This window comes from Phasianus colchicus, chromosome 3 (assembly GCF_987193195.1).
Source record: "Phasianus colchicus chromosome 3, bPhaCol1.hap1.1, whole genome shotgun sequence".
In the NCBI taxonomy this organism is placed as follows: Eukaryota; Metazoa; Chordata; class Aves; order Galliformes; family Phasianidae; genus Phasianus; species Phasianus colchicus.
Window position 1 is genome coordinate 35,210,064 of NC_143438.1, and position 12,742 is coordinate 35,222,805.

Genomic DNA, 12,742 nt, shown 5'->3' on the forward strand with positions numbered 1-12,742 from the left:
ATTGCTTCCTAATTTTAGAGGTTTCATGTTGCTGAAAGCATCTGAGCCATCGTGTGTGGACATTTGGTGTGCAGAAGCATCTGACCCACCTCCAGGAGCGGCGTTCCACTCCCACCCTTCAGCATGGCCGAGGCCGCCTGTCACACCGGCTGCCTGCAGTAGTGGTTGCAGGGCATTCAGACGAAAGGCTCCTGCCAAAGAGAGGCAAAATGGAGCGCCGGGAGATCACTCTGGAGGCTGACAGACTCCACCAAAACCGCCTGTCGAGCGTCACTGAGGACGAGGAAGAGCAGGACGCGGCATACACCATCGTGACGGTCCTGGACAAAGTGGCCAACATCGTGGACAGCGTGCAGGCGAGCCAGAAGAGAATAGAAGAGAGGCACAGAGAGATGGAAAATGCCATCAAGACCATACAGATTGATATCTTAAAGCTTGCCCAGGCTCACGGCAACACTGGCTACACAGTAAACAAGCTTCTGGAGAAAACCCACAAGGTCAGCTCCACCATGAAGGAAGTGCGTGCGCGGGTGGAAAGGCAGAGCGCCAATGTACGGAAGGTGCAGACAAAGCAAGAGGAGATGCTGAGGAAAAACAAATTCCGGGTTGTGATCTATCAGGTAACCAAAACCTGTCTGTCATAACCATTGCTGTGCTATGTTTGTGCCACCTCCTTGGTAGCTGTGAGTAGGCACCATATGGTGAACCAAAAGGTGCAGCCTGTCCAGCAGAAGTGTGGCTTTATGCTCTCTTCAGCACTGAGCTCCACTTCTCCATGCCTTTCAGCAGAGCCCACGGGAGGCTGGAGGCTGTGCGTGCAGTCTATTATTAGTGTTGGTGGGTTTCAGAGCCAGTAGTGTAAGATTAACTGCAGATCAGCAAGGACTATTTGTTGCCTCTCTGAAAGGTAATATGAGGCAGGCCCTGTAAATCTTGTCATACAAACCATGCCTGACATTCATCTCTCATATTTTTTTCACCATATTAGGTAGAAGTCCAAATAACAAATTGTTTGTAAGCTCTCAGGTACAGTGTCTTTCTTTTAACAATTTTAAAACATATGGTGTATTTAACTTGCAGTGTTACCCAAGCTTTTGCTTGGGGACTTCCTTCATTGTCTCAGTCTGCAGCACTGTGTGCATAAACTCAGAACCACAGTGTCTTCCTTGCAGCAAATAGTTCCTTGCATTGCTATCCTTGGCAATGCTTTCCCACAGCACGGTTCTTCCAATCATGCTTGGTGAGTGAATTATACACTCTTTCATCATTCTTCATTCCAGGATGTTCTCTGTTCTTACAAATGATAGTATTTGAGGAGGAGTTTCATAAAATGGCAGGCTTTTGCTGACACCCATACACAGAGCCCTTAGTGCAGCCAGTTCATGGGATCTGTCACTGACAAGCAAGTGCTGTGAAACTCATTTGTTTAATGGCCTGATCCTTCATTTGCTGAAACTTCCCAGTTTCTCAACAGAAAGTGCGAGTGTTTTATCTTTTGCCAGAAGCATAGCTTCTCCTTCATTCCAGTGAATCCCCAAAGCTTCTTTCAAAACAAGTCCTATTCATCATTAGGCAGTCTTGAGAATGTCAGCCATTCTGAGTAACATGATGTGCTCCCATTGCCTTGTCTTGAACCCTGATTTTCTAACTATTTGTTCATAAATAACATTATTTGCACAAATGGGTCCACTTGTTTCAGTGAGTATATTCACCAGCATATATAGCTGATAAATTATTATGCATAACCCAGCTTTCTTAACTATTTTATTTTCCAGTTCTGGGAAGAAATAGCTTTTTTAAAAAAAAGTAAAAGCTGAAGGTAGGCATTCTTTAATGTAATGTTAGTAACATATGCAGCCAAATTGTGCCTCCCAGCTTTTCTGACTGAATTACTTACTGTGGCTGCACAGAAGAAAGTGTGGGCAGAATTCAGCCAATTATTACAATTATTGCAAGCTGCACTATCATGATGGAATAGCAAACAGGCAATTCTGCTTTTTCCTTGCATATCTTTTCTCATCTAAAGATAATAAATATCTTTGACTTTCCTGATTAATGGCATAGTGCCATTTCATCGATAGCCCTTTACCATAATTATTGCAGTAAAGTTGATGCTTTGAAAATGTTTGTTCTTAAAACAGTATTCATGACATAATACAATTTTTACCCCTGAAAACCTGAGTTATCACTTATTATTCATTAAGTATAGTAAAATGTTATGGAAATAGATTTACACATAGCTGTAAAGAACAACTGTTGCTATTTTTAGACCTGTCACATCAAAGGCAGCTCTCACCATGTGTACTTTCTGTGATAATCACCTTCAGTGGAGTCTCTGGACTCTTTGCTTATTTTGCTGGACAAGAACAACCTGCACCGTGTTCCATACGTTTAACCCTCAGTTGGAACTTTTCAGAAATGCAAACAGAATTTAGGATTTGTCTCTTTCTAGTTTTCCATTTCTGTGGTAGTTAAGGACTGGTTGAGCACATGAATTACTTCCTCTGTGACTTCCATCCTTTTCATAAGGTGAACTGAAGAAACCTTTCCCCTCATGCACAGCAGAGGAGCACTATATGCTGCTATCTTTGCAGTCTGACATTTAACACTTTCCTGGAGGAGGAGAACTGTTTTGATCACAAAAGCAAGGTATTCCAACGTGATGGAGTTTTAATGCCCAACACACTCCTGAAAGCCTCTTTCACACAAGCGTAGTCATTTTCACACTGTTGATTTACACCGGTGTAAGCGCACTGTTGCATTGCCAAGACCTGAATGACTGAAGCTTGGCTACCATGAGGGGAAGTCTGCTAATAGCTGGTGAGTCAGTGTGGGGCACCCACTCCCTTCCCTGTATTTTACAAATAGATGGAACCAAGTTGTTTACTTGGAGGTTGTGAGTGACAGCTCTTCTGTAGTGGCATTTTTTTTTTATGAGCCATTTGGGACGCTGTGGTGGAGCCAGTGACCCATGTGTAGCTACAGTGGAATGCTCCTGTGGATTTTAGTTTTAACTTGTGCCAGAACATCGGCCTATGAGGAAAAAGGAAACACCAATTAAATCCTAAAGATTTTCTTTCAAGTGGATGGCTTTGATCACATCATTGATGGAAGGAGCAGGCAGGTTGAAAAGGATCGTTGGCTGGAGGAGATTCCCAAGAGACCTCGGCCATGATGAAAAGATTTGGCAAATATCCTCACATTTAAAAGAGACGAAATGATCATCCGTGAGGATAATGATTAGGAGAAAGTGAGCATTCGTTTTTAAAAGGCCAGGCAGTTGAGGACAAGATTTATTGGCAGGCAGTTTTCCTGTCCAGGTTGATGGCACCATTAAAACTGCCAGGTTACGTCAGACTTTCTAGAGATGTCTTTGACTCCAGTGTGCCAGCTGTCCTCAGAGTATAATGAGAAACACAGAGTACATTATAGGTTGTACAGGTCTCTGTTCACCTCTGTTCATGTTATTCTGAATAACCAGCTGTGAGAGCTGTCATTTCTCTTCAGTCAAAGAGCACCTCACAATTTGTTTCATTCTGACTAAATTATTCAGAAATAGCTAATTTCTGAATAATTTTAATCCTGAAAGAACTTGCTTCATTTACTTTCTCTCATGTTCTGCATGTTCCTCTCCGAATCTGAATGTGCAGCCTCCAGGAAGCCCATGTTACAGCAACTGGTCTTCAGAACAGCATCCCCTGAAGGGACTGCCCCACTGCAGGTTTGGTGAGAGGCCAGCAGATGAAGCCTTGTGTGGAACACTCATATTATACATAAACAGATTAAAATAGAAAGGTATTCCTGGCCTCTGTCATTTTGCTGCATGATTATCTGGACATTAAAAATAGTGAACTTGAAATGGGGACAATAATCTGAAAATCTGAAGTGGAAGCACTTCCATATGCATTAGGGGTGTATCAAGCTCAAGGAGTGAGGCTGCAAACATAGGCTCTGTTGGACCTGCTGCATAAAAGCACCCTCTGTCAGTACGCAGTTTCAATTATGCCTATGCTGAGAAAAACCTGAGGGTCAGCGTGACTGAAAAGGTAGAGAATATAATGCTTCTATTTAAAAAAGACAAAAGAAACAACTGCCATTCATCTGATGTTATTTGGGCATGAGAAGGGCAGACTTAGGAGAGGCTCTAGGCAGCTGTCTGCAGAACAAAACCATTAGCTCCATGAGGCTAAATAGCTCACCAAGAACAGACTGTTGTAGGTAACCCATTTTTGATTATTTTTATGTGTTACAGAAACATGGCAGAGCTTATCCTTTTTCCTGTTTTTGTATCTGATGTCTTAGCTCTTAGTAGACAATCTGGAAAAAGAACAAATAACAGTGGACTGTTTTGTGGGACGCATGGTTTGTAAAAGGTTTTAGGAGAGTTTGCTTTTCAGACATCGCTGTCAACTGTATGCTACTTTTGTAAATGATCTTGGCACAGAATGCGATGCAGTTGCTAATAAAATATGCTTAAAATGATGACCTGTCAGTCCAGAGAAAAAAATACAGAAAAGAAAGCAAATTATCTTTAAAGCTAGAGCAGTGGTAATTGAATTGTGCACAGTCAGCTCCGCTACTTAGCAGAAGCTCTTGCTGATAGTTTGACTTCATAGGCCCCATAGTTGGGAAGGACATAAAAGGATATATTCATTTCTCAAAAGATGTTTGGGGGTTTGTTGCCATTCATACAGCTGAGGGAACTGGGATTGTTTCAACTGGAGAAGAGGAGGCTCAGGGGAGACCTTAGCACCTCTGTGATGACCTGGACAGGAGGTTGTGGTGAGGTGGGAGTCAGCCTTTTCTACAGGATAACAGTGCTAGGATGAGAGGCAATGGCCTCAATTTGCATCAGGGGAGGTTCAGGTTGGATATTAGGAAAAAATTTTTTCTCCAGAAGAGCGGTGAGGCACTTGAAATGGGCTGCCCAGGGAGGTGGGGGTGTTTGTGAATTGTGTGGATGTGGTACTGAGTGACATGGTCAGTGGACATGGTAAGGGTGGACTGGTGGTTAGACTTGATAATCTTAGTGGTCCTTTCCAATCAGAATCATTCTATGATTCTATGCATGTGCTGGGACAGGGATGAGGAGTACAGTAAAGAACGCTGGCAAAAAGATGAAGTGGCTGTAAATTGAATGAGTAGAAACCAGGGATGGACTCTTTGTGCTGGAGACATAAGAGCCTGGTCTTCTGCTTGACTCCACAGGGAGAGGGGATGAACTCTGTATGTAACCTCTTGCTATCAAAAATGGAGCATGAAAACTTAATGAACAAGAGATAGCATGAGTTGACTAATTGTGCTTGCCAAGCCTCAACACAGAGGGCCTTTATTCAAGATTTGTGGCGTATATAAATATATTTTTACAGCTGAAACAGGTAATTGCCTTGGCTGAAATTATAGAGAATAAGAAAAACCCAGCAGTTGTGTCAAAGAGTGTAGAAAGTCCTTTGTTTCCAGTGTGGGATTCAGCCTTTCAGGTCAGAGCTCTGGGCCACCCTGTGCCATGCAGCTAACAGCCAGGCTGGTAGAGCAGAGCCAGTGCTAAACACTGGGGGAAGATCATAAATCACCTGTGATTTTGAGGGGGAAAAATCAACCATGCTCAACCAGCTAAAGGAAAACTGTAGTTCTAGGGATGTGTTCTCAAAGAAAGAGAACAGGGGGGAAAAAAAAAAAAGAAAGACAAAGCAGCTGCTGGGCCATTTCTATGTTCTTAAAATGGGAAAGGTTGCTTGTTTCACAGGACCATGTGCTCACAGCATACTTGTCTCCATACCCCTTGACAGGGTGTAAGCAGGGCCTTCAGCCCCATTCCTTTGTGAGGCGCCTAACAAGAGACAGCAGCCATTCTCCTAAGGGATGCCACTGATTTTTCTCCACCTATTAAAGCTGAGTGGTGGAAACAGCAGATCCCAATTTACATTCACACTGGATGCTGTGGTTCAGGGCTTTGTGTGGGTTTGGCCAGCAAGCCAGTGGGAGAGTGCAGCTGCATTGTGAGCCTGCTTGCCTCTTCCCCATGGTCCCAGAGGCTGCCCAGAAAGATGTATGGAGATGTATGGACATAAGGCTGCACGTGACCACTGAGAACACATCTATTTCAGCAATCTGCCTTGTATCTGAAGAATTCTAAGAATAAATGAACTTGACCCTGATAACAGCAGTTAGGACTGAAATTCTCAGCACTGCTGAGAAGAGCTGGGTCTTGGTACAGGAATAATAGTGACCAATACAGCGCAGGCCTAGAAGTGAGGAATATCTGAAACCATGAACAGGAATTTTAAAATTTAGAATGGCATTCTTTCTGCCAGGTGTTGGACATCAGGAAGACACATGTTTGCTTGTAGACTCCCTTCGAGAGAATAGAGAGAAATTCATGGAGGTTGATTTGTCTGACCTACTGCAGATATCAGCTTCTCCATGCAGTTTCTGCTTGATAAGTACCTCTTACCTCCATTGACTTGAAAGGGAGTCTAGAGGTTGCTTGGGCAGACGAGTTCAGCAACTTGTGATGAATGGTTGGGTTTCTGTGTACTTGACAGCACTGCCCCTCTGCAGTAGCTTGCAAAAGCAGTCATGTTGTGAGGGAACAATGAATGAAAACATTACAAAACAGATTTTGTTTGTCTCATCACCTCTTGTAAACACTCCTCTTCCACTCACAAAGATTTGTTATGTACGGATAAATTGCAAACCTGCTGACTGTCCTGCAGAAGTATTCTCTAGGCCAAAGCCATAAAATAAGAGCAAAGTGAGCGTGAAGTTTTGATTTTCCTCGGGAGCTGCAAGTAGTCCACTTATGCAGCGTGTGGTGATACAGAGCCAAGAGCTTCTCCATGTGCTGGGGTACAACTGGGCAGCAACCCACACATAGCCTGGAGCATGCTGCGCTCAGATAATGAGAGAATGAGCTAGGTTTCTTTACTGTCCTGGCAAAATTAATGAATTTCTGACAGAATTTAAAGAAAAGGAATGCATATCAGGCTTCACAGAAGAGGAAATGAGAAGGATTGTCTGTTCTGATCAGTCTGCTTTTTCATTATGTAAAAGTAATTCTAAATACAAGCAACAGCACTTGGCCATAAAAAGTCCTACGTGCTGAAGTGTTTATTCCCTTCCTACTTTACTTGATAAAATCCCTTTGATGCCCTTTTAAGATAATCCTATTTCTCCCTCCTTTGAGCAGTTTTTTGCCTTGATAGCAGAGATTTTGAAATAACATATTTGCAGGAAAAATGAAGGGATCACTTGAGATATACAAAGCTTCACTCTTAACTGTTAGAATAGGAGTAAAAGTACAGATTGATTTGTAATTGGTTATTCATCAGCAGTTTCTTATTGATTTAGAGAGCGGTTACAAGGAGATGTTTTAGCAATTTACCTTGGCTACTGGTTTGAATAACAACTCATTCATTTAACATGCAAATTGCCAGGATTTTTTTAATATATTTTCTTGATACAGTTTCCTGCTTATCAGCTGCCAGTCATTTGCATCTCAGGTTGTCATAGATACCAACAGCATCTCCAGGCCAGGCAAGAGCTGGCCTCTCACCATTTTGCTGCTCTGTGCGCCGACTCCTTACTGCCAGGTGACCATCAGTCCCAGCTGTGCAGGAGCCATACCATAACTGGCACACTGCCTGCCACACGTCCCAAGGCTGGAAAGAGAACTCTCTTTCCATCACCTTTCCATTGTGCAACAATGACAGCGATTTATGAGGTTTCCACTGTCTCTCCTCTCTACTTTTGGTGTAAATGGGTTTGTTAGGAGCTCTTTAGGAGTACTATAGGTTCTCTAGGATTTTGAACATTGATTTTTGTATGCACACATACATACATGTTTGCATGTTTTAGGGCTTTTGTGTGTGTGTGATTGTTTCGTTTGTTTAATTGAAGGCACTACCATAATTCTTTACTTGCTCATTCTATTCTTCTCTGCTATTATTTCTTGTATTTAAAAAAAAAAAAATCTGATAAAGTTGTAATTGAAACTGAGTAACAGTTGAGTGTTGATAATGGTTCTCTTTATAATTGGTAGAATTCTACCATGAGGCTCTTTAAAAAAAGTATGTAAAACTATTTTATGAAGTTTGTAGCATATAAGTCAATGTTCATTTTTTCTTTTTTACCCACTCTAGAAGCTCAGTTTGGGCTTTGAAATATCTGTTTGAAATCCAGGATAAGTGTAACAAACAAGAAAGGAGAAGTGGAGTAAAGATCCTGAACTGGTCACATCCACTTTAATGCCCTTATATCCCTTTATTTTTTTGGTGGATGATGAAAAACATGCACAGCAAAAGCCCTGTCAGAAGGACTTGTACGAAGGCCTTTGAAAAACCTTCTGCTGTGAATTAAAGCTCATGGCTTCTCCGTACTCCACTGATAAGGGGTATAGAGTGTGCTTAGTGCTTGAGGGATAGGATAGGAGAGAGTCAAGGAGAAAGCTGTCCTATGGCTACTAAGTCACTGTATTTTTATTACAAAACCTCATTAAGATACAGTGCAGTTTCACTAATATTTTCCACTTTGCTAACATCTTCGATCCAGAAATCTGAAGAAGAGGTGCAACCTCAACCTAATTTACAGTCTTCCTACATTTGATTCTGCAAGATGTGTGCAGAAACCAAAGGAAAAGGGAGCATCAGAGCTTTGGCAAAGCTCACTGTCAGCAGCATCTCACATCCACAGCATGTGAGAAATACTACTCAGCCACTCCAGCTGCTGTGTCCAGTCTATAGGGCCTTAGCTCAGATGTTACTGTTCAGAAGTCTTAATTCCATCACACACCTATAAAAGTTAAAGCACTCTTCCTCAACTAGCAGATTGTAAGGCTGAGTGCTGCAGAGCTCTGGGAAACAGCTCGCCAAAAGTACAGACACATTCACTCTTCTCCTGGAGGAAGACACAGTCCAACGACTACAAACAAAATACCATCTCTCTGTCCTCTTTTTTTTTAACAAGTGTCCTTCATAAGTACAGTGTTCCCCATCCACCATACTGTATTTATTTCTGTACATATTGAAATTTCCGAACAGTCATTATGGAAATATTTTTGTTACCATTTCAGCTGAAAGAGTGAGCTGTAATTTAGAAACTTTGAGGAACTGTTCTCCAGCTGTGTTTTAGTTCATTTTCAGAAAAGAAGGGATTATGTTTATATATAGAAGTCTTTATGTAATTAATGTTAATTTGCACATGCTAATGCAGATGATTATTAGCAAAGTATTGTAGTTTTGTTCCTGCTGATTTTGACAGATGAGTTGAATAACATTCCACTGTAATCAATGCAACACAATTTGTTCCTAATTTTTGTAAGCATTAACAACTATTTTACTGGAGGGTTTTTAATGAAGCCAAAGCTATCCGCAAAAGGGCTTAATGTATTTTATTTTACATAGTGCTATTAGCCTGTACAATAACATTAAACATGACTTTCTAGTAACAAGTCGCTGTGAAAAATGACAACTACCGTTTTGGGGCAAAAAGTTTCAGTATACAGCAAGAGTGACCATTCCTCATGATCTCACAATTCCTGATCTTTCTCCTGCTTTCTGAATTAAGATAACAGTAGCAAAGATAGAGCTGACACTGGCAGGCCTCAGAAAGCAGCTGAAATGGTTACTGCAAACAGGAAACAGCTTGCAGAAGCTTTAGGTAGGTGTTGTACATCTGCACCTGAAGGGCTGCACTTCCTGGGAGCAGAGGACGTGCAAAAAAACATGGACAGAGCTGGTAGGGAAGGAAAGGCCATCTCTGCCTCATGAACCTCCAGCAAATTGCGGGCTTTCCTCTTTGTATCCCTCAGTGGCTGTAGGCAGAAGTGACACTGACACTGAGCCACACATCTCTGAAGTCTGTACAGACACCAGGCTTCGTATCAGGGGCCAAGTGGGTCTGTTCCCCTGAGAGATTTTCCTGTTCAGATAAACTGGATTATTGGATCCTTTCATTTTCACAAGTTATTTTTTTTCCACATCTTTAATTCTTCAGCAATTTTTGGTAAATTGTTTGGTTACAGCTTTTGGAAATTTGTATGTGTATTTTTGAGCTTTAAGCTTCTATCAGTCTTCCTCTGGAGGGGCTACATCAGTTCCTAGGGCTAAGGTATCATGAGCGCTCATCACTTCCAAAAAGGCAGCATGTCATATTACTTACCAAAGCAAACATGAAAACCAGAGGTGCTTGCTGTAAGTTACAGATGGAGCAAGACAAGTTCATGGTGCATATCCTGAGAGAATTGGGTGGAACTGGGTTTACTGAATAATGTTTAGTTTTCTTACTGACTCTTGTGTAGCTAGCACACATAAATTAATACGTTAAGGGTCCTTTCCTTTCCGGGCAGCATCAGAAATGTTCACTGAGTTCTAATTTGTCAAGAATGTGCAATTATCTTATGGAGATAAAGGGCTGCAGTCCTCTCTTCGGGAGGGTAGAGCTGGCACAAGCACAAGTACCTATTTTGTCTATGGGATATTTACTTTTATTCGTGAGAAATAAGAGAGGCATATCAGCTTCAAAAACCATGAAGAAGGACAATGAAACTGTGAACCTTCTGGATCACAAGTCTTCTGAGGAGCAGCTGAGGGAGCTGGAATTGTTCAGTCTGGAGAAGAGAAGGCTCAGGGATAACATTATTGCTCTGTACAATGACCTGAAAGGAGGTGGTAGCAAAGTGAAGTCAGCTTCTTCTCCCAGGTAACAGCAATAGGACAAAAGGGAGCGGCCTCAAGTTGTGTCAGGTTCAGGTTGGATATTAGGGATAATTTCTTGTAATAAAGAGTGGTGAGGCAGTGGCACAGGCTGCCCAGAAAGTTGGTGGTATCACTGTCCCTGGAGGTATTCAAGAACTGTATGGATGTGGCACTGTGGGACAAAGTCAATGGGCATGGTGGGGATGCACTGATCATTGGACTACATGATCTTACTGGTCCTTTCCAACCTATGATTGTCTGAATTGGACACATCTATTCTGAAAACTGTTAGGGAGTAGTAAATGTGAAGCCATGAATTCATTATTTTTAGACAGAACCAGTCTGAAAAGAAAATTTTGATTAGGTACAATGTTTTTACAGAATTTGCCAAAGGCTTCTTCTGCCATTTGTATCTTGTAAGATTACATGAGATAGTATGACCCTACCTTATTTTGTTACAAGGTTGTATTTTGGTTAGCAGTAATTCACTGCAAGCCAACAAACAGAATGCTTCACTCACAACCCTTTTAAAACAGACTTGCTGGAAGATGACTCTGTGCTTTCATTCACAGGAGGAAACCGAGTGCCCTTCATCTCTCTCTGTTATCAAAGAGCATACAGCTGGTGAAACTTTCGAGGATGACTTCCTCCCACCTGATGATCTGTCTTCTGATGAAGAATACTATATTGAAGAGAGCAAAGCAGCTCAGTTCAAGAAATCAGGGATGAGGCGCATAGATGATATCAAAAAGGCATTTTCAAGAGAAAATATCCAAAAGACGAGGCAAAATTTTGGCAAGAAGGTAAATAGGCTTCGAACTAGAATCGTGACCCCTGAAAGGAGGGAGAGGATCAGGCAGTCAGGAGAGAGACTGAAACAATCTGGGATACGGATCAAGAAAACCATCTCACAGGCAGCCCCGACAAAGGAGACGTTCAAGATCCACAAAAAAAACAAAGAGCGAACGGTAGCTGAGGGCCAGGAGGGGAGTCAGGAGGCTGGTGTGCACATAGCCACCGAGCTCACGGCCGCTGAGCCCTTCACTGAGGAGATCTCCTATACAGAAGTGATCACGAAGGTAAAGAAAGACAAGAACAGCACACCAAGAGGTGCTGCCCAGACAGCTGAAAGAGGAGTGATGACGATCCCAGAAGTGGTGCTTAAGCAGGAAGGAAAAGAAGGAGGGGGTGGAGGTGATGATGTCCCCTTGCTAGACTTGAAGCAATCATTGTAAGGAATTGATGAACAAACACCCCATACTGTCCTCAGGCACAAGAGAGAACACAGGCTGTATGCCCTCAGTTTTAGAAAAATGTGTGAATTTTTGTTCTATCACAAAACATGTATTGATGTTGTTCTATCATCTACGTGGGTATCTGTAGTGTTGTTGTCCTGACAGGAGCAAAGCCACACCAGCTGAACATAGGGACTGCCCCCAGAGAGTGCCAGCAGCCAGCATTAGCCCATATGGAACCCATGCGATGTGGCAAAGGGAGATGGAAATCTGCTCTGTTTTCAAGACTGAATTAGCATTCATTTAAACAGCCTAATTACTCTCTTCAGTTTTGTGTACAACATTATAAAAATGTCTTCCATAATCTCATACCAATTCTTTGCCTCAGAAAATGATAATGAAGCTATTACATCATATTAGCAGAAGGAAGAGCTATGAAAAATGTCCATTCAGCAGTATAAATCTTTTCATTTTAGGGCCCTCACTGCAACAGCAGGAGGAAGTTCCTGCCTTATTCGGGGTGGGACAAAACATAGAAAGAATAATAGTTTTTTTGCATTTCTTCTCAGTGGAAAAGATAAGATTCTGAAGTGCTTAAAGATTATTTCTAGCGTTCTGGAAGAGGAAGGATTGATGGGCTTAAGCAAGGTATTTCCTGCACTTATGGAGTAAGAGTAATAAAGCAGAGGACGTTAAATATGACATACCAGGAGGAAAAGAGAATGAGTTATATTCATGCTATGGAAAGACATGCTAGCAAGAAATGCAAGGGCATGGAAAAGTAAAAGAGGAATAAAATCAATGTGTAGGTTC

General features: G+C 42.0%; 1 protein-coding gene across 1 annotated transcript; it reads left to right on the forward strand.

Annotated features, from left to right (window-relative positions):
• The first annotated feature begins 59 nt into the window (after positions 1-59).
• CAVIN4 (caveolae associated protein 4) lies at positions 60-12,381 on the forward strand. Its single transcript, XM_031589105.2, has 2 exons — positions 60-620; positions 11,267-12,381. The coding sequence occupies exons 1-2, from the start codon at positions 210-212 to the stop codon at positions 11,927-11,929; spliced, it is 1,074 nt and encodes a 357-aa protein (XP_031444965.1). The 5' UTR covers positions 60-209; the 3' UTR covers positions 11,930-12,381.
• The last annotated feature ends 361 nt before the right edge of the window (positions 12,382-12,742 follow it).

Coding starts and splice junctions, on each gene's coding strand:
- CAVIN4 (XM_031589105.2), top strand. CDS start 210: ATGGAGCGCCGGGAGATCACTCTGGAGGCTGACAGACTCCACCAAAAC. Junction 621..11,266: donor TCCGGGTTGTGATCTATCAG/GTAACCAAAACC, acceptor TTTCATTCACAG/GAGGAAACCGAGTGCCCTTC.